The sequence below is a fragment of the Mobula hypostoma genome, chromosome 3, assembly GCF_963921235.1.
Source record: "Mobula hypostoma chromosome 3, sMobHyp1.1, whole genome shotgun sequence".
Lineage (NCBI taxonomy): Eukaryota > Metazoa > Chordata > Chondrichthyes > Myliobatiformes > Myliobatidae > Mobula > Mobula hypostoma.
This window is the reverse complement of record NC_086099.1, coordinates 106,561,200-106,579,252: the sequence shown is the minus strand read 5'-3', so window position 1 is coordinate 106,579,252 and position 18,053 is coordinate 106,561,200. Positions and strand designations below refer to the sequence as shown.

The 18,053-nt window shown below is 42.0% G+C and overlaps 1 protein-coding gene and 1 long non-coding RNA gene across 2 annotated transcripts in view; one reads left to right on the top strand and one right to left on the bottom strand.

The window, feature by feature from the left end:
* The window catches only part of LOC134343506 (myozenin-2-like), a 46,421-nt gene extending 31,731 nt beyond the window's left edge, over positions 1 to 14,690 (top strand). The window contains exon 6 of the mRNA XM_063042234.1: positions 12,205 to 14,690. Within this exon, the coding sequence (XP_062898304.1) occupies positions 12,205 to 12,439 (235 nt within the window). The 3' untranslated portion in view covers positions 12,440 to 14,690. The remainder of the gene's footprint in view (positions 1 to 12,204) is intronic.
* LOC134343507 (uncharacterized) overlaps positions 1 to 15,649 on the bottom strand; it is a 40,304-nt gene extending 24,655 nt beyond the window's left edge. Inside the window, exon 1 of the long non-coding RNA XR_010017243.1 lies at positions 15,019 to 15,649. This is a non-coding gene — a long non-coding RNA (uncharacterized LOC134343507). The remainder of the gene's footprint in view (positions 1 to 15,018) is intronic.
* Between the last annotated feature and the right edge of the window lie 2,404 nt (positions 15,650 to 18,053).

The following is an 18,053-nucleotide window of genomic DNA, read 5'->3' as shown; positions in this document are numbered from 1 at the left end:
ACCTGCATAGTCCCCCAGTCAAGGTCACATGAAGCCATTGGACCAGGTGGTCGATGGTCGTATGAGCAGCTGTTGCAGATCACAAGTCCTGGTTATGCAACCACTGATGCCAGGCAGACAATCTCTGAAGAGTATTGATAATGGCTGGGGTCATCCATTTTGTAAAGACACTGCCCAGAAGAATGGAATGGTAAACCACTTCTGTAGAAAAATTTGCCAAGAACGATCATGATCATGGATAGAGGAAGGAATATGAAGAGCTTCAGATGGAAGACCATGATCGTCCTTGTCATGCGTCACAGCACATACTGATGACTGGTCAAAGTCATATCACTAGTTTGAACCTGATCCTTCATGAGCAGCTTGTGGATGTGCAGTGCGAACCTTTGTCATGAAGGGAACATGTGAACAGGATTTTTTCTTGAAGGCCAGATTGGATGGCAAGCTTGTGAGCAGTGTTTCAATGTGATACAATGGCTAAGGGGATGATAGGAAGAAAAACATAGAAAACTGACAGCACAATACAGGTTCTTCAGCCCACAATGCCGTGCCGAACATGTACTTACTTTAGAAATTACCCAGGGTTACCTATAGCCCTCTGTTTTTCTAAGCTCTAAGCTATCCAGGAGTCTCTGTAAAGATCCCATTGCATCCACCTCCACCACCGTTGCCAGCAGCCCATTCCACGCACTTCACCACTCTGCCTTTATATTAAAAAAACACAACAGCAACAACTTACCCCTGACATCTCCTCTGTACCTACTTCCAAGCACCTTAAAACTGTGCCCTCTCGTGTTAGACGTTATAGCCCTGGGGGAAAAAAACTATCCACACGATCAAGATGGAGGAAAGTGAGAGGGCATGAGGGGCAATGAAGTTGAAATTAGTGGGAAAGACACAAGCTTAATGACATGTGGCATTTCTTTTCTGAAGCCATTGTTTAGCTGCAGGGGATTTTTGTACAGGCAAGAATGGTTTTCATGGAGACTGAACAGATCCGAGATGCTGGAATTCCAGAGCTGTAAAAGAAAGCTGGAGAGATGAGGCAACATCTGAGAAGAAAGGGGGATAGTTGGCATTTTGGGTCAGGATGCTGCATCAAGACTGAGAAGATACAGTAAAGGTAGCTGGCATAAAGAGGAGCGAAGGAGGGGTGAGGTAGGGCTGGCAGATGATAGGCAGAACCGTGTGTGGAAGGGCATGATGGGCAGGTGGGAACGTAGGGTGAGGTAGAAGGTGATGAGGAGATAAGAAAGGGGAGCAAAGCTGGAATCTGGTAAGTATGGAAGGCAAAAAGTGGAGCCACCACAGGAGAGATGATGGTCAGATAGAGGAGGGCATAAAATACACCATGGGTTAAGGGTGTAAGCTAGTAAGGGTTTGGAAGGAAGTGGGGTGATGAGCCTGGATGGGTCAGAAGGAGAAAACTCAAAGTTTATACCATTGAGTTCCAGACTACTCAGAGAGAATATGAATTAATTTTTACATTTGGTCTCACCTGGCATGAAGAATGTCAAAAACAGACATGTCAGTGTGAGAATGGGAAGAAGAGTTGAAATGACAAGCAACCAGTAGTTCAAGATAGTCATTACGGACCAAGAGCCATAACTTGGCAGAGTATTTACCTAATCTTACTTCGGCTCTTGCCAATGTAGATGCTGCATTGCAAGCATTGAATGCAGAAGGTGCTTATATCCCCTTATGGTGATGAGGAAGGAGGTGTAGGGTCAGGTGTTGCATCTCCTATGGTTGTAGGAGAAAGTGCCAGAGAATGGGGAGAATATGTGTCTGAAGTCGGGATTGTGTTGCAACCTGAGAAAATGTCAAAGAATGATGTGCTGGATGTGGAGGCTGTTGGGGTGAAGGTAGGACAAATGAAACTTTATCCCTGCTCTACCTGGGGGAGGTCAGATGAATGCAGAAGTGCAGGAGAAGGAACTGTATCAACCACTTTTTCAGAAAAGGGAGGACATTTCAGAAATTTTGGAACAGGAAGCTTCATCACAAAAAGAGATGCAGCAGGGGTGGAGAAACAAAGAGAAAGAAATGGTGTCTTTGCAAGAAACAGGGTGGGAAAATAAGCATTCTAGGTAGCTGGAGGAGTCAATGGTTTTATAGTAAATGTAAGTAGATTGTCTCTTGAATGGAGACGCAGAGATCCAGAAAGGGGAGGGGCGTATCAGAATTAGTCCAAGCGAATTTGAAGGCAAGGTGGTGGTTTGCAGTGGAGTTGATAAAATTGACAAGTTCTACATGAGAGCAAGAGGTAGCACCACAGCAGATGTCGATGTGGCAGAGAGAAGTTTGGAATTTTATTTTTAATCCTTCTGCTTTCTGCAAATGAAAGCTGTAGCCATGGACACTTACATAGCTACCCCAGCCTTTTCACTGTCAACATGGAACTGTCCTTGTTCTATACCTACTCTGGCACCACTCCACCTACATTTCCCTCTACTGTCGTTGATGGAGTCTTCTCCACATCTCCTCCATTTCCTGCATTTCTGACCTTACCCTGCCTTCCCAAGAGAGAAGAAAGCTGGGTTTCTCTTCATCCTTGCGTTTCAACCAACAGCCTTTGCTTCTAGCATATTATTCCTTGTCATTTCTGTCAGGTGCAACACGATCCCACTACCAGTCGCACTTTCTCCTCCCCACCCCTTTCTGTTTTTCACAGAGACCGCTCTATGATTCTCTGGTGTGCTTATCATCTCCACCCACTCCTCCCTGCCCTCCGTTGCAACCGTAAGAGATACAGCAACTGTCCTTACACCTCCTTGCTCAGTAGGGACTAAAGCAGTCCTTCCAGATCAGATAAGATTTACATGAAGCTTCTCCAAATATTGCATTTGGTGCTCTGACTTCCTTGGAGAGACCAAGTGCATACTGGCTAACTCCTTTACCAAGCATTTGTGCTTTGTCCACAATAGCTATCTTGAGCTGCAAGGTTGTATGCCATTTTAACTTCCTTTCATATTCAATATTCAATATGGACATGTCCTTCTTCAGTCTTCTCAACTGCCAGAGTGAGGTCAAACACAAGCTAGAAGAGCAGCACCTCATATTTTGCTTGTTCATGCAATCAAACACTTAATTTTCCAATTTCATATAATCTAGGCTTTGTATGGTTCTTTCTTTCCCCTTCTGGTACACTCAGCTTCTCTCACCCCCTTCATCCAAACCCTTCTCCCCATCCCTGCCCACCTTTAGCCAGTTTCTTTCCTATTCCCCATCTTGTGCTATTTGCACATTACCCACACAAGAAGCCATTTTGTTTCCAAATGGTTCCATCTGACAATGATCCTCCTTTCTCTGGGTCCTTCCTTACTTATGATTCCAGAACCTTCAGACCTTTGTCATCTACACATATCACCTTCCAGCCTCTTGTCTCTATCTCCAACTCCCTTCCCCCATCTGCCTCCATCTGTCCGTAGTCTGCCATCTCACCTGGCTCTACCTATTGCCTGCCAGCTCCTTCCCCAACTCTCCTCTTCACTGCTTCACAATGGCTCTCTCTCCTGTTCACTTTCAGTTCTGAAACATCAACTAACTCTTTGCTTCCACCAATGTTGCTGAACAGTTCTTCCGACAGTTTGTTTTTATCCCAAGAATACGTTTCTTATCAACCAACTGATAATATAAAAGCAAACAAGCTGTCAAATGTTTTTTTTTAATTTTATGCCAAAGAGCTATATAGGTCTAGTCATTATTATTTTGGAAAAGTAACCATTGTTCCAGTTTAGTTTTTCTATCAGCCCATCTGGATTACCAACTACTTGATGTGTAATATTGAGATTAATCTTAATTTCTCATTTGTTCATGGGCAAATCTGTAACTGTCTTTATTGAAATCTGATTTAGAGGTTAACATCTCACTAGATAAAACACACTGTACAGAAAGTATGTTCGACATGGGCGGTAGTTGGGTGGCTTGTAAAAAATAAACTATACGACACACCCTAGTGACTAACAACCTAAAAATGACCCCAGTTTTTACATAGCTGTTGGCCCTGTCCATATGAGGTCAACTTCAAAATTATGCTGTTTTGTAAATTTGTTCACTGGGTTGAATAGTATTAGCTTCATGTATTAAAAGCTAAAAATTCTCTTTACCTACTTTCTCCATAAAAACATTGCAGTGGGGAGCTAAACTTAGGAAGTCTTTTGTGAAATAACTATGTTCTTCAGCAATTAAAGCACTATGCTATGTATTAACCAATGGAAATAGTTCTATCACAATGCAGTAGTTACCAATATTACCTTGCAGTTACTTTTGCAACTTGCGGATCATTACAACATGAAATTATCGATATCTGTCAATGAATCATTAAAAATCCTTTTATATATTTGATAGAAACCAACTTCAAATGATACAGCTGAGAAAAGTATCACATATTTTCATCAACTACTCGGACCAATTTAAATGCAAATTTGGTAGTTTAAATAATCATGTGATGAGGCAGTATCTTATAAGAAATTAATTAAAGAAGGATCTTGGCCAAAACGTCAACTTTACTCTTTTCCATAGATGCTGAGTTTCTCCAATATTTTGTTTATTTTGCTTGGATTTCCAGCATCTGCAGATTTTACACTAGAAGTTTTAATAGCTGTTAGTTCCTATTAAAGCAGAGCTGAAATCTTCTCAAAGACACTGTAGAATATTAGGCTTTCCAAACAACTTCTGTTGATTCATACTTAGATCAATATTCTAGAAAGATTAGTTACTGAACAAAGAAAACACAAAGCAGACATTTGGACATGACCAACAATAGCGCAACCTATCCAGACCAGATTACTTGATAAAGAGTGTCAGGGGGCTGGGGTGAGTGTAGTTGTCATTACGAATGAGAATGTGCTCGGGAGGCTGAAAGGTGGATAAGTCACCTGGAATGGATGGATATGTCTCAGGGTTCTAAAAGAGGTAGCTGAAGAGCCCTTTGTAATGAACTTTCAAGAATCACTAGATGCTGGAATGGTTCTGGAGGACTGGAAAATTGCAAATGACATTCCACCCTTTAAGAAGGGAGGGAAGCAAAAGTCAGGATATTACAGACCAATAAACCTATCTTCCGTGGTTGGGCAGATGTTGGAGTCCATTATTATGGATGAGGATTTGGGTTAGTTAGAAGCACATGAATAAACTAGATTGAAGAAAATTAAAAACAAGTGTATTACAAGTGTAAACAAAATTACAGCCCATGATATTACAGGAATTTCTATCATGGATAGAAGATTGGCTCACTGGAAAGGGGTAAAGAGTTGGAAATAAAGGAGGCCTTTTCTGGTTGGCTACCGGTGACTGGTGTGTTCCGCAGGGTTTTATGTTGAGACCACTTCTTTGCACATTGTTTCCCAGATTTGGATGATGGAAGTGTGTAATGCTGAGGTTTAGAAGGCAAAATAGCTTGCAGTATTGTGAGCAATTTTGGGTCCCTATTTAAGAGAAATGTGCTGGCATTGGAGAGGCTCCAGAGGAGGTGCATGAGAATGATCCTGGGAATGAGTGTTGTTATATGAGGGGCGCTTGATGGCTCTGGGACTGTACTGCTGGAGCTTAGAAGAATGAAAGGGATCTTCTTAAAACCTATTGAATATTGGAAGTCCTACATACAGTGGACATGGAAAGGATGATTCCAACAGTGGGGGGGGGGGGGCGGGCTAGAACCAGAGGGCACAGACTCAATATAGAAGGACATTGATATAGAAACATAGAAACATAGAAAATAGGTGCAGGAGTAGGCCATTCGGTCCTTCGAGCCTGCACCGCCATTTATTATGATCATGGCTGATCATCCAACTCAGAACCCCACCCCAGCCTTCCCTCCATACCCCCTGAACCCCGTAGCCACAAGGGCCATATCTAACTCCCTCTTAAATATAGCCAATGAACTGGCCTCAACTGTTTCCTGTGGCAGAGAATTCCACAGATTCACCACTCTCTGTGTGAAAAAGTTTTTCCTAATCTCGGTCCTAAAAGGCTTCCCCTCTATCCTCAAACTGTGGCCCCACGTTCTGGGCTTCCCCAACATCGGCAACAATCTTCCAGCATCTAGCCTGTCCAATCCCTTTAGGATTTTATACGTTTCAATCAGATCCCCCATCAATCTTCTAAATTCCAATGAGTACAAGCCCAGTTCATCCAGTCTTTCTTCATATGAAAGTCCTGCCATCCCAGGAATCAATCTGGTGAACCTTCTTTGTACTCCCTCTATGGCAAGAATGTCTTTCCTCAGATTAGGGGACCAAAACTGCACACAATACTCCAGGTGTGGTCTCACCAAGGCCTTGTACAACTGCAGTAGTACCTCCCTGCTCCTGTACTCGAATCCTCTTGCTATAAATGCCAGCATACCATTGGCCTTTTTCACCGCCTGCTGTACCTGCATGCCCACTTTCAATGACTGGTGTATAATGACACCCAGGTCTCGTTGCACCTCCCCTTTTCCTAATCAGCCACCATTCAGATAATAATCCGTTTTCCTATTTTTGCCACCAAAGTGGATAACTTCACATTTATCCACACTAAATTGCATCTGCCATGAATTTGCCCACTCACCCAACCTATCCAAGTCACCCTGCATCCTCTTAGCATCCTCCTCACAGCTAACACTGCCACCCAGCTTCGTGTCATCCGCAAACTTGGAGATGCTGCATTTAATTCCCTCATCCAAGTCACTAATTTATATTGTAAACAACTGGGGTCCCAGCACTGAGCCTTGCGGTACCCCACTAGTCACCGCCTGCCATTCTGAAAAGGTCCCGTTTATTCCCACTCTTTGCTTCCTGTCTGCTAACCAATTCTCCACCCACACCAATACCTCACCCCCAATACCGTGTGCTTTAAGTTTGCACACTAATCTCCTGTGTGGGACCTTGTCAAAAGCCTTTTGAAAATCCAAATATACCACATCCACTGGTTCTCCCCTATCCACTCTACTAGTTACATCCTCAAAAAATTCTATGAGATTCGTCAGACATGATTTTCCTTTCACAAATCTATGCTGACTTTGTCCGATCATTTCACCGCTTTCCAAATGTGCTGTTATCACATCCTTGACAACTGACTCCAGCAGTTTCCCCTCCACCGACGTTAGGCTAACCGGTCTATAATTCCCTGGTTTCTCTCTCCCTCCTTTTTTAAAAAGTGGAGTTACATTAGCCACCCTCCAATCCTCAGGAACTAGTCCAGAATCTAACGAGTTTTGAAAAATTATCACTAATGCATCCACTATTTCTTGGGCTACTTCCTTAAGCACTCTAGGATGCAGACCATCTGGCCCTGGGGATTTATCTGCCTTCAATCCCTTCAATTTACCTAACACCACTTCCCTACTAACATGTATTTCCCTCAGTTCCTCCATCTCACTGGACCCTCTGTCCCCTACTATTTCTGGAAGATTATTTATGTCCTCCTTAGTGAAGACAGAACCAAAGTAATTATTCAATTGGTCTGCCATGTCCTTGCTCCCCATAATCAATTCACCTGTTTCTGTCTGCAGGGGACCTACATTTGTCTTTACCAGTCTTTTCCATTTTACATATTTATAAAAGCTTTTACAGTCCGTTTTTATGTTCCTTGCCAGTTTTCTCTCATAATCTTTTTTCCCCTTCCTAATTAAGCCCTTTGTCCTCCTCTGCTGAACTCTGAATTTCTCCCAGTCCTCAGGTGAGCCACTTTCTCTGGCTAATTTGTATGCTTCTTCTTTGGAATTGATACTATCCCTAATTTCTCTTGCCAGCCACGGGTGCACTACCTTCCTTGATTTATTCTTTTGCCAAACTGGGATGAACAATTGTTGTAGTTCATCCATGCAACCTTTAAATGCTTGCCATTGCATATCCACCATCAATCCTTTAAGTGTCATTTGCCAGTCTATCTTAGCTAATTCACGTCTCATACCTTCAAAGTTACCCCTCTTTAAGTTCAGAACCTTTGTTTCTGAATTAACTATGTCACTCTCCATCTTAATGAAGAATTCCACCATATTATGGTCACTCTTACCCAAGGGGCCTCTCACGACAAAATCGCTAATTAACCCTTCCTCATTGTTCAAAACCCAGTCCAGAATAGCCTGCTCTCTAGTTGGTTCCTCGACATGTTGGTTCAAAAAACCATCCCGCATACATTCCAAGAAATCCTCTTCCTCAGCACCCTTACCAATTTGGTTCACCCAATCTACATGTAGATTGAAGTCACCCATTATAACTGCTGTTCCTTTATTGCACACATTTCTAATTTCCTGTTTAATACCATCTCCAACCTCACTACTGCTGTTAGGTGGCCTGTACACAACTCCCACCAGCGTCTTCTGCCCCTTAGTGTTACGCAGCTCTACCCATATCGATTCCACATCTTCCCAGCTTATGTCCTTCCTTTCTATTGTGTTAATCTCTCCTTTAACCAGCAACGCCACCCCACCTCCCCTTCCTTCATGTCTATCCCTCCTGAATATTGAATATCCCTGAACGTTGAGCTCCCATCCCTGGTCACCCTGGAGCCATGTCTCTGTGATCCCAACTATATCATAATCATTAATAACAATCTGCACTTTCAATCCATCCACCTTATTACGAATGCTCCTTGCATTGACACACAAAGCCTTCAGGCGCTCTTTTACAACTCTCTTAGCCCTTATACAATTATGCTGAAAGGTGGCCCTTTTTAATGCTTGCCCTGGATTTGTCGGCCTGCCACTTTTACTTTTCTCCTTTGTACTTTTTGCTTCTACCCTCACTTTACACCCCTCTGTCTCTCTGCACTGGTTCCCATCCCTCTGTTGTGAACTAACCTCCTCACACCTAGCCTCTTTAATTTGATTCCCACCCCCCAACCATTCTAGTTTAAAGTCACCTCAGTAGCCCCTGCTAATCTTCCTGCCAAGATATTGGTCCCCCTAGGATTCAAGTGTAACCCGTCCTTCTTGTACAGGTCACACCTGCGCCAAAAGAGGTCCCAATGATCCAAAAACTTGAATCCCTGCCCCCTGCTCCAATCCCTCAGCCACGCATTTATCCTCCACCTCATCGCATTCCTACTCTCACTGTCGCGTGGCACAGGCAGTAATCCCGAGATTACTACCTTTGCGGTCCTTTTTCTCAATTCCCTTCCTAGCTCCCTATATTCTCCTTTCAGGACCTCATCCCTTTTCCTACCTAAGCCATGGGTACCTATATGTACCACGACCTCTGGCTCCTCACCCTCCCACTTCAGGATATCTTGGACACGATCAGAAATATCCCGGACCCTGGCACCAGAGAGGCAAACTACCATCCGGGTCTCTGGACTGCGTCCACAGAATCGCCTATCTGACCCCCTTACTATCGAGTCCCCTATCACAACTGCCCTCCTCTTCCTTGCCCTACCCTTCTGAGCTACAGGGCCAGACTCTGTGCCGGAGGCAAGGCCACTGTCGCTTCCCCCAGGTAAGCTGTCCCCCCCAACAGTACTCAAACAGGAGTACCTATTGTTAAGGGGCACAGCCACCGGGGTACTCCCTATTCCCTGACTCTTCCCCTTCCCCCTCCTAACCGTGACCCACTTGTCTGCCCCCGTGGCCCCGGCGTGACCACCTGCCTGCAACTCCACTCTATCAACTCCTCACTCTCCCTGACCAGACGAAGGTCATCGAACTGCAGCTCCAGTTCCGTAACACGGTCCCTTAGGAGCTGCATCTCGATGCACTTGGCGCAGATGTAGACATCCGGGAGGCTTGGAGACTCCAGGGCCTCCCACATCCGACACCGAGAACAGCAAACTGCCCTCACACTCATACTACCCCCTCCTCAAATAACAACAGAAAATGAATGCCAAACCTTCCTCGCCTCGCCCGTTTCCGCCTAAGCCCGTTGAGCTGAAGCCCTTAAGTCTTCACTCTGCTCCCAGCTCACTCTGCAGCCCGTAAACTACGCTGCCCGTTCTATGAGGCTCTGTTCCTTTTAAATCTGCCGCGCTGCACTGCCCGACGTCACACGCCTGCGCAGTCCTGCCTCTCAGAACGCCGTTGGAGAAAAAAAATAACGAAAATTTCAAAAATGTCTTTCTCGGCACTCCCACTCAGACTCTCAGACTCCTTCTTCGAATCAAACCCGAAGCAGGATGTCTGCCCTTTTAAATCTGCCGCGCTGCACTGCCCGACGTCACACGCCTGCGCAGTCCCGCCTCTCAGAACGCCGTTGGAGAAAAAAAAATAACAAAAAGAGATAAGAAGGATAATAACGATAAAATAGAATAGAGATAAGAAGGAATTTCTTTAGCTAGAAGATGGTGAATCTGCAGAAATTATTACTACAGACATCTGGGGAGGCCAAGTCAGTGGGTATATTTAAAGTGGAGGTTGATCAGTACTTAATTAGTAAGGGTATCAAAGATTACGGGGAGAAGGTCAGGAGAATAGGTTTGAGAGGTATCATAAATCAGCCATGATGGAATGGCGGAGCAGACTTAATGGGTCAAATGCTCTAATGTGCCATAGGGTCTTCTATTACTTCTTCTTCATTAAATTGTTCTCTCCAGTACCTTAACTACTATATCTCCCTTTTACTATCTTCATCCCTGATAAAGACAATTACAAGCTACTTATGTGATGCATTCTGCATCTATACTTATATCCTAATACCTCATAGTACTCATATAATTTATAGACTTACAGAAGACAATTTAATTCTCTTTAGTTGCCATTTCAGTCTGTTTTCTTTCTTATTTCCCTTTTCACTTTCTCTCTTATTCTTCTACATTGGGCATATTCTCAGCTAGCATCAATTTTACATCAATGAATTAATCCCTCTTTCTGCGTCTTATTTTTCTGTTTGGTTTTGACTTTGTTTTCTCTCTCCCACTCTTGGCTATGTACACAAGCAGTTTTCTCTTGGCGTTCTACCCACTATTCAATTAGTTTTATTTACAAGTCTTTGACTGCAATTTATCTCAGATAGATCTATTTCCAACCCACCCAAATTAGCCTTCTTCACATAAATATTTTTGTTACTGTGGATTTCTCCTTTTCTTTGCTAATCTAAAGCTTGGTCACCACTTTCTAAGTATTCCTATGCTGACAATTATCTGACTTAATTTCTTGGAACAAAACCCAATAATGTTCCTTTCTTATTGGACTAGAAACAAATTGATCTAGAAAGTTCTCTGAATATACTTCAGAATATGTTTCTTGAAATCTTCAAGAATTATTCCTTAGTGACATTATCTGCTTACCATGTGTACCCTGACAACGATTTTGTTACTCAACCAAGCCTGTTTCAATGTTAATAAGTTTCATAGCCAGTCATGATGGAGCCACAACTTCCTCATTAAACTCTGGGAAAAACAAAACCATCGTTTTTGGGCCCCAGTTAAAAATACTGTATACTTGAAACTAGACAAGGTTGAAGGCAATTGTTTGCAACCACAATGTACTAACTGACACAGAGCCAAGTTTCCATCACATATCCTTTCCATTATTAAGATGAATTACTTCCAATTCAGTAATCTTGCCTAGCAACATCACTGCTTCAGCTACAACAACACTGAAACCTTTATTCAAGCCTTTGCAACTTCCAGAGTTAATAATTCTAATGTTGTCTTCACTAGTGTTTCTTTATCCATCTTCCATAAACTTTAAGTCATCTAAAGCTTTGCTGCTCATCATTTGTCCGAATATGTAATACTCATTAAAACCACAAAATACTGTAGTGCAAAGTTGGGATCAGAAAAAGTTCTCAAATGGTATTTTAGAATCTACTGATCACTGAGTGCTTTTGGAAAACGTCAGGACTGAAAATGTGAAAGTCAGCTTTCAGACTTGGGGCAAGCTAACAGCTTTCAAATGATATTTCTCACAGGCAGCCTGCGAAAGGAAGGAAAGACTCAACAATTAAACAGCATTTTTATGATTTCGGGATGTCCTAAAGCAATTTATAAACCATGAAGTAGTTGTGAAGTGTATTTATTGTTATGACATAGTCTAGAGTCTGAAACATATATCTATGATTTTTAATAATGCAATAACAAGGCAACTGTGGAGAAAATAAGGAATAAATTTTAAATTAAAATCAGTGAATCTAGAAAGGTTTGTTCTGGAAAAAAGGCCCAGTTACGTATTTTTTCATCTTTAATATCACGAACCAGCATGCTCCAAAGGATCTAATTGGGGGGCAGCTAAAGTGGTTGAATGTTACCAGTTTATCAAATTCTCATTTTTCACTTCTACACCCACAGAGTTGCAACTCCTTATGGTGGTTTTGAAAGAGCTTCCAAACTTGTAGGTTTCAAGCTACCGAAGCTGGATTTTGCATTACTGGAACCAGAGCTCAGATTGCCTGTTTTCCAAGATGGGACAGCTGGTCGACCAAGCTTCAACAGAACTGCCCAAGGATGGACATCTAATAATGTTCCCATTACATTTAAAGATCTGTCTTTGGAAGTAACCATTCCTGAAACAGATGACCTCTAGAATATTAGTGTGCATTTAATTATATCGATAACACATTTTCCTTTATTATACATATATAGTGATGCAATCAACTTGAGTTGATATTTCCTAGCAAACAGAAAATAATCCAAATAAATATAAGTATTCACATTCAGTATACATAAAAGCCTATACCAGTGTCTAATGTTGTACAAATTTTCAACCAGACCCTGAATATTCTCAGATTGTCTGCTCCTGCACTCCCAAGACATTTTTATAGTGCAATAGAACCTTGATAAATGCATATAAATAACATTTCCATGGGCCACTTTTATGAAAATTGTCCAAATTTTGGGTCTAATTTTTATATGGCTATATAAGAATTTTTAAATGCCATTACATATTGAATGTTTCCTGTACAAAAAGAAATCAAAACCTTAATTTTGTAGCATTAGTAAAATTTTGTCATTGCAATTACACTTCTATTGAATGTACTTGTAGGATAGCCATGATGCTCACAGTATTTCATTCTGACCAATTGACTACTGGCCTCAGTTTTTACATTAAGCAGTGAACTTAGCTGTCAGTAATAATGAACAGATCATTTTATCAGAAGCTAGAATGTATACTTCTCCTTCAGCTTTCAGTTGTTTTCATTTTATCTTCTCTACTTCCTCTCCTTTTCCTTTCTTTCTCTTGAAGCAATGAGAAACACAGGGACCTTTCAATATTTAATAATTGGCAATCAAGCTTTGATTAATTATTAGTATTTTGAAAGGTAATAACTGGGAAACGTTAGGCTAAGTAAACTAACATTCACAGACATACATCAGAAGCCAGATTTTCTCTTCCTCACTCCAAGCTGGCGTATGGTCCCTTTCCCTACTGTTCCTCCAAATATTTTGTGTTCATTTTTAAGATTATTTTTGATTGTGTCATGCAAGACCTCATCAGACAATGGATTAACAAGTAATCCTAACTTTAATTCTTTTGGTAAATCCGTTGCATGTTAATTCATAACATACTTCTGATGATGTTAATGAGCTGATTTCATGAGCAACTGCTAACAATGCCACTTGGAAATTTCCTCACTGTTATGGATCTGTGTAGATTAGAACAGTCTACTAACTGAAATTAAGGTGAGAGAAGAAACCAATTACAATTCCAAGAGAAAACATTCATCCAAATACCAGGTTTTTAACATTTTCACTCATTTAAAGTTTGCATAAATGTTATTCAATAGAGTGTTTTAAAGTGCCGGTGAATAGAAAATCTCATGTAAAATTATATTGTAGTGTGATCAGCATGTTAGACCATAACAAATCACTTGCTGTAAACGTCTTTTAATTAGTATAATAGCAACCAAACAAGAAGCTGAATAATACGGTATAACAATATAATAACAGAACTTGTTGATTTGTAATGGCACAGAAAATATTTATTACAATAGCCGATAACTCTGAGCTTTCAATGGTAGATATTACAGATGTAGTTTCAGTTAAAGGAGACTTTGTTTTATGTTATTGAAACTGTAATATAAACTAGATTTATACTGCATCACTTTAGTAGCAATGTGAGTGAGAATTGCTTCAGTGAGCACTGAATTGAAGTTTGAACATCTTTAATGTAAATTAGTCATTTCACTCAATTTTGCCAAGAAAGATTTGAAGATTTCCCAATGAATCTTCCTAATTAATTTCAGAAAACAATTGATACACTCCTGACTGCTGGTATATTCTCCTACTTTCCATGAAAATGTTCAAATCATCCAGGTTTTACACAATAATTCCTCAGAAATTTTGAGTGGCTAAGGAAATACACCTCTGATTAATTTTAATTAGGTCCCTACCTACTACAGACAGTGTTGTGATGTGTTAACTGTTTTACTGAAATAAGACTGTATTTAGCAATTTATCACAATTCTTAAATGGTTGATGTGCTTCTTGTACAATAAATTATTCTGAGGTGCACCATCTGTTCTGTTTGAAAATACAGCAATCATTGTGTTTGCAGTATGACCACAATCAGGTTTAATGTCACTGGCATGTGTTGTTTCGCACCAGCAGTACATTGCAACACATGAAAAAAACTATCAACTACAATAATATAAATATTAAAATCAATTACATATGTAATGCAAAAAAGAGCAAAAAAAAAGTGAGGTAGTGTACATTCAGAAATCTGATAGTGGTGGGGAAGAAGCTGTTCGTAAAACATTGGGTGTGGGTCTTCAGGCTCCTGTATCTCCTCCTTGATGGTAGCAATGAGAAGAGGGCATGTTTTGGGTGATGGGGGTCCTTAATGATGGATACCGCCTTCTAGAGGCATCAGCTTTTGATGGTATCCTTATTGTGGTGGAGGCTAGTGCCCATGATGGAGCTGGATGAAACTGCAGCTTTCTCCAGCTTTCTCCAATCCTGTGCCCCTCCATACCAGATGATGATTCAACCAGTTAGAATGCTAGCCATGGTACATTTATAGAAATTGACGAGACTCTTTGGTGACATGCCAGGTCTCCTCAAGCTCCGAATATTGTGCCTTCTTTATAATTACATCAATATGTTGGATCCAGGATAGATCTCTTCAGAGATATTGACACATTGGAATTTGAAACTGCTCACCCTTTCCACTTCTGATTCCACAATGAGGACTGATGTATGTTCCCGTAAATTCCCCTTCCAGAAGTCCACAATCAATCCCTTGGCCTTAATGACATGGAGTACAATGCAATTGTTGCAACACCTCGCAACCAGCCGATCTAGCTCACTCCTCTCCGCCTCCTCGTCACCATCTGAAATTCTGCTTGCAATAGTTGTGTCATCAGCAAATTTATCAATGGTGTTTGAACTGTGCCCAGACACACAGTCATTGGAGTAGGGAGAGTAGAGCAGTGGGCTAAACATGCATCTTTGAGGGTGCGTCAGTGCTGATTGTCAGCGTGGAGATGTTATTTCCGATCTGCACCGACTGTGGTCTCCTGATAAGGAAGTCAAGGATCCAGCTGCAGAAAGAGGTACATAGCCCAAGTTTAGAAACATAGAAACATTGAAAACCTACAGCGTAATACAGGCCCTTCAGCCCATAAAGCTGTGCCAAACATATCCTTACCTTAAAAATTACCTAGGGTTACCCATAGCCCTCTATCTTCCTGAGCTCCCTGTACCTATCTAGGAGTCTCTTAAAAGACCCTATTGTAGCAGCCTCCACCACCATCGCCGGCAGCCCATTCCACACACTCACCACTGTCTGCGTAAAAACCTTCCCCGACATCTCCTCTGTACTTACTACTAAGCACCTTAAAACTGTTCCCTCTCGTGCTAGCCATTCCAGCCCTGGGAAAAAGCCTCTGACTATCCACACGAGCAATGCCTCTCATCATCTTATACACCTCTATCAGGTCACCTCTCATCCTCTGTCGCTCCAAGGAAAAAAGGCAAAGTTTGTACCTTATTGATTAGTACTGATGGGAACAATTGTGTTAAATGTTGAGCTGTAATCAATAAATGGTAGCCTGAAGTAGGCATTGCTATTGTCCATGTGAACCACGGCTGAGTGGAGAGCAAATGAGATTGCATCCATTGCAAACCTATTGCGGCCATAGGCAAATTGCAGCAGGTCCAGGTCCAATTGAATCTGGCTATGACAACCTCTCAAAACACTTCATCACAGTAGATGTGAGTGCAACTGGGTGATAGTCATTGAAGCAGCTCAGTCTGCTCTTCTTGGCACTGGTATGATACATAGAAACATAGAAACATAGAAAATAGGTGCAGGAGTAGGCCATCCGGCCCTTCGAGCCTGCACCGCCATTCAGTATGATCATGGCTGATCATCCAACTCAGAATCCTGCACCAGCCTTCCCTCCATACCCCCTGATCCCTTTAGCCACAAGGGCCATATCTAACTCCCTCTTAAATATAGCCAATGAACTGGCCTCAACTGTTTCTTGTGGCAGAGAATTCCACAGATTCACCACTCTCTGTGTGAAGAAGTTTTCCCTCATCTCGGTCCTAAAAGCCTTCCCCTTTATCCTCAAACTGTGACCCCTCGTTCTGGACTTCCCCAACATCGGGAACAATCTTCCTGCATCTAGCCTGTCCGATCCCTTTAGGATCTTATACGTTTCAATAAGATCCCCCCTCAATCTTCTAAATTCCAGTGAGTATAAGCCCAGTTCATCCAGTCTTTCATCATATGAAAGTCCTGCCATCCCAGGAATCAATCTGGTGAACCTTCTTTGTACTCCCTCTATGGCAAGGATGTCTTTCCTCAGATTAGGGGACCAAAACTGCACACAATACTCCAGGTGTGGTCTCACCAAGGCCTTGTACAACTGCAGTAGTACCTCCCTGCTCCTGTACTCGAATCCTCTTGCTATAAATGCCAGCATACCATTTGCCTTTTTCACCGCCTGCTGTACCTGCATGCCCACTTTCAATGACCGGTGTATAATGACACCCAGGTCTCGTTGCACCTCCCCTTTTCCTAATCGGCCACCATTCAGATAATAATCTGTTTTCCTGTTTTTGCCACCAAAGTGGATAACCTCACATTTATCCACATTAAATTGCATCTGCCATGAATTTGCCCACTCACCTAACCTATCCAAGTCACCCTGCATCCTCTTAGCATCCTCCTCACAGCTAACACTGCCGCCCAGCTTCGTGTCATCCGCAAACTTGGAGAGGCTGCATTTAATTCCCTCATCCAAGTCATTAATATATATTGTAAACAACTGGGGTCCCAGCACTGAGCCTTGCGGTACCCCACTAGTCACTGCCTGCCATTCTGAAAAGGTCCCGTTTATTCCCACTCTTTGCTTCCTGTCCGCCAACCAATTCTCTATCCACATCAATACCTTACCCCCAATACCGTGTGCTTTAAGGTTGCACACTAATCTTCTGTGTGGGACCTTGTCAAAAGCCTTTTGAAAATCCAAATATACCACATCCACTGGTTCTCCCCTATCCACTCTACTAGTTACAGCTTCAAAAAATTCTATGAGATTCATCAGACATGATTTTCCTTTCACAAATCCATGCTGACTTTGTCCGATGATTTCACCGCTTTCCAAATGTGTTGTTATGACATCTTTGATAACTGACTCTAGCAGTTTCCCCACCACCGATGTTAGGCTAACCGGACTATAATTTCCCGGTTTCTCTCTCCCTACTTTTTTAAAAAGTGAGGTTACATTAGCTACCCCGCAATCCTCAGGAACTAGTCCAGAATCTAAAGAGTTTTGAAAAATTATCACTAATGCATCCACTATTTCTTGGGCTACTTCCTTAAGCACTCTGGGATGCAGACCATCTGGCCCTGGGGATTTATCTGCCTTTAATCCCTTCAATTTACCTAACACCACTTCCCTACTAACATGTATTTCCCTCAGTTCCTCCATCTCACTGGACCCTCTGCCCCTACTATTTCCGGAAGATTATTTATGTCCTCCTTAGTGAAGACAGAACCAAAGTAATTATTCAATTGGTCTTCCATGTCCTTGCTCCCCATAATCAATTCACCTGTTTCTGTCTGTAGGGGACCTACATTTGTCTTAACCAATCTTTTTCTTTTCACATATCTATAAAAGCTTTTACAGTCCGTTTTTATGTTCCCTGCCAGTTTTCTCTCATAATCTTTTTCCCCCTTCCTAATT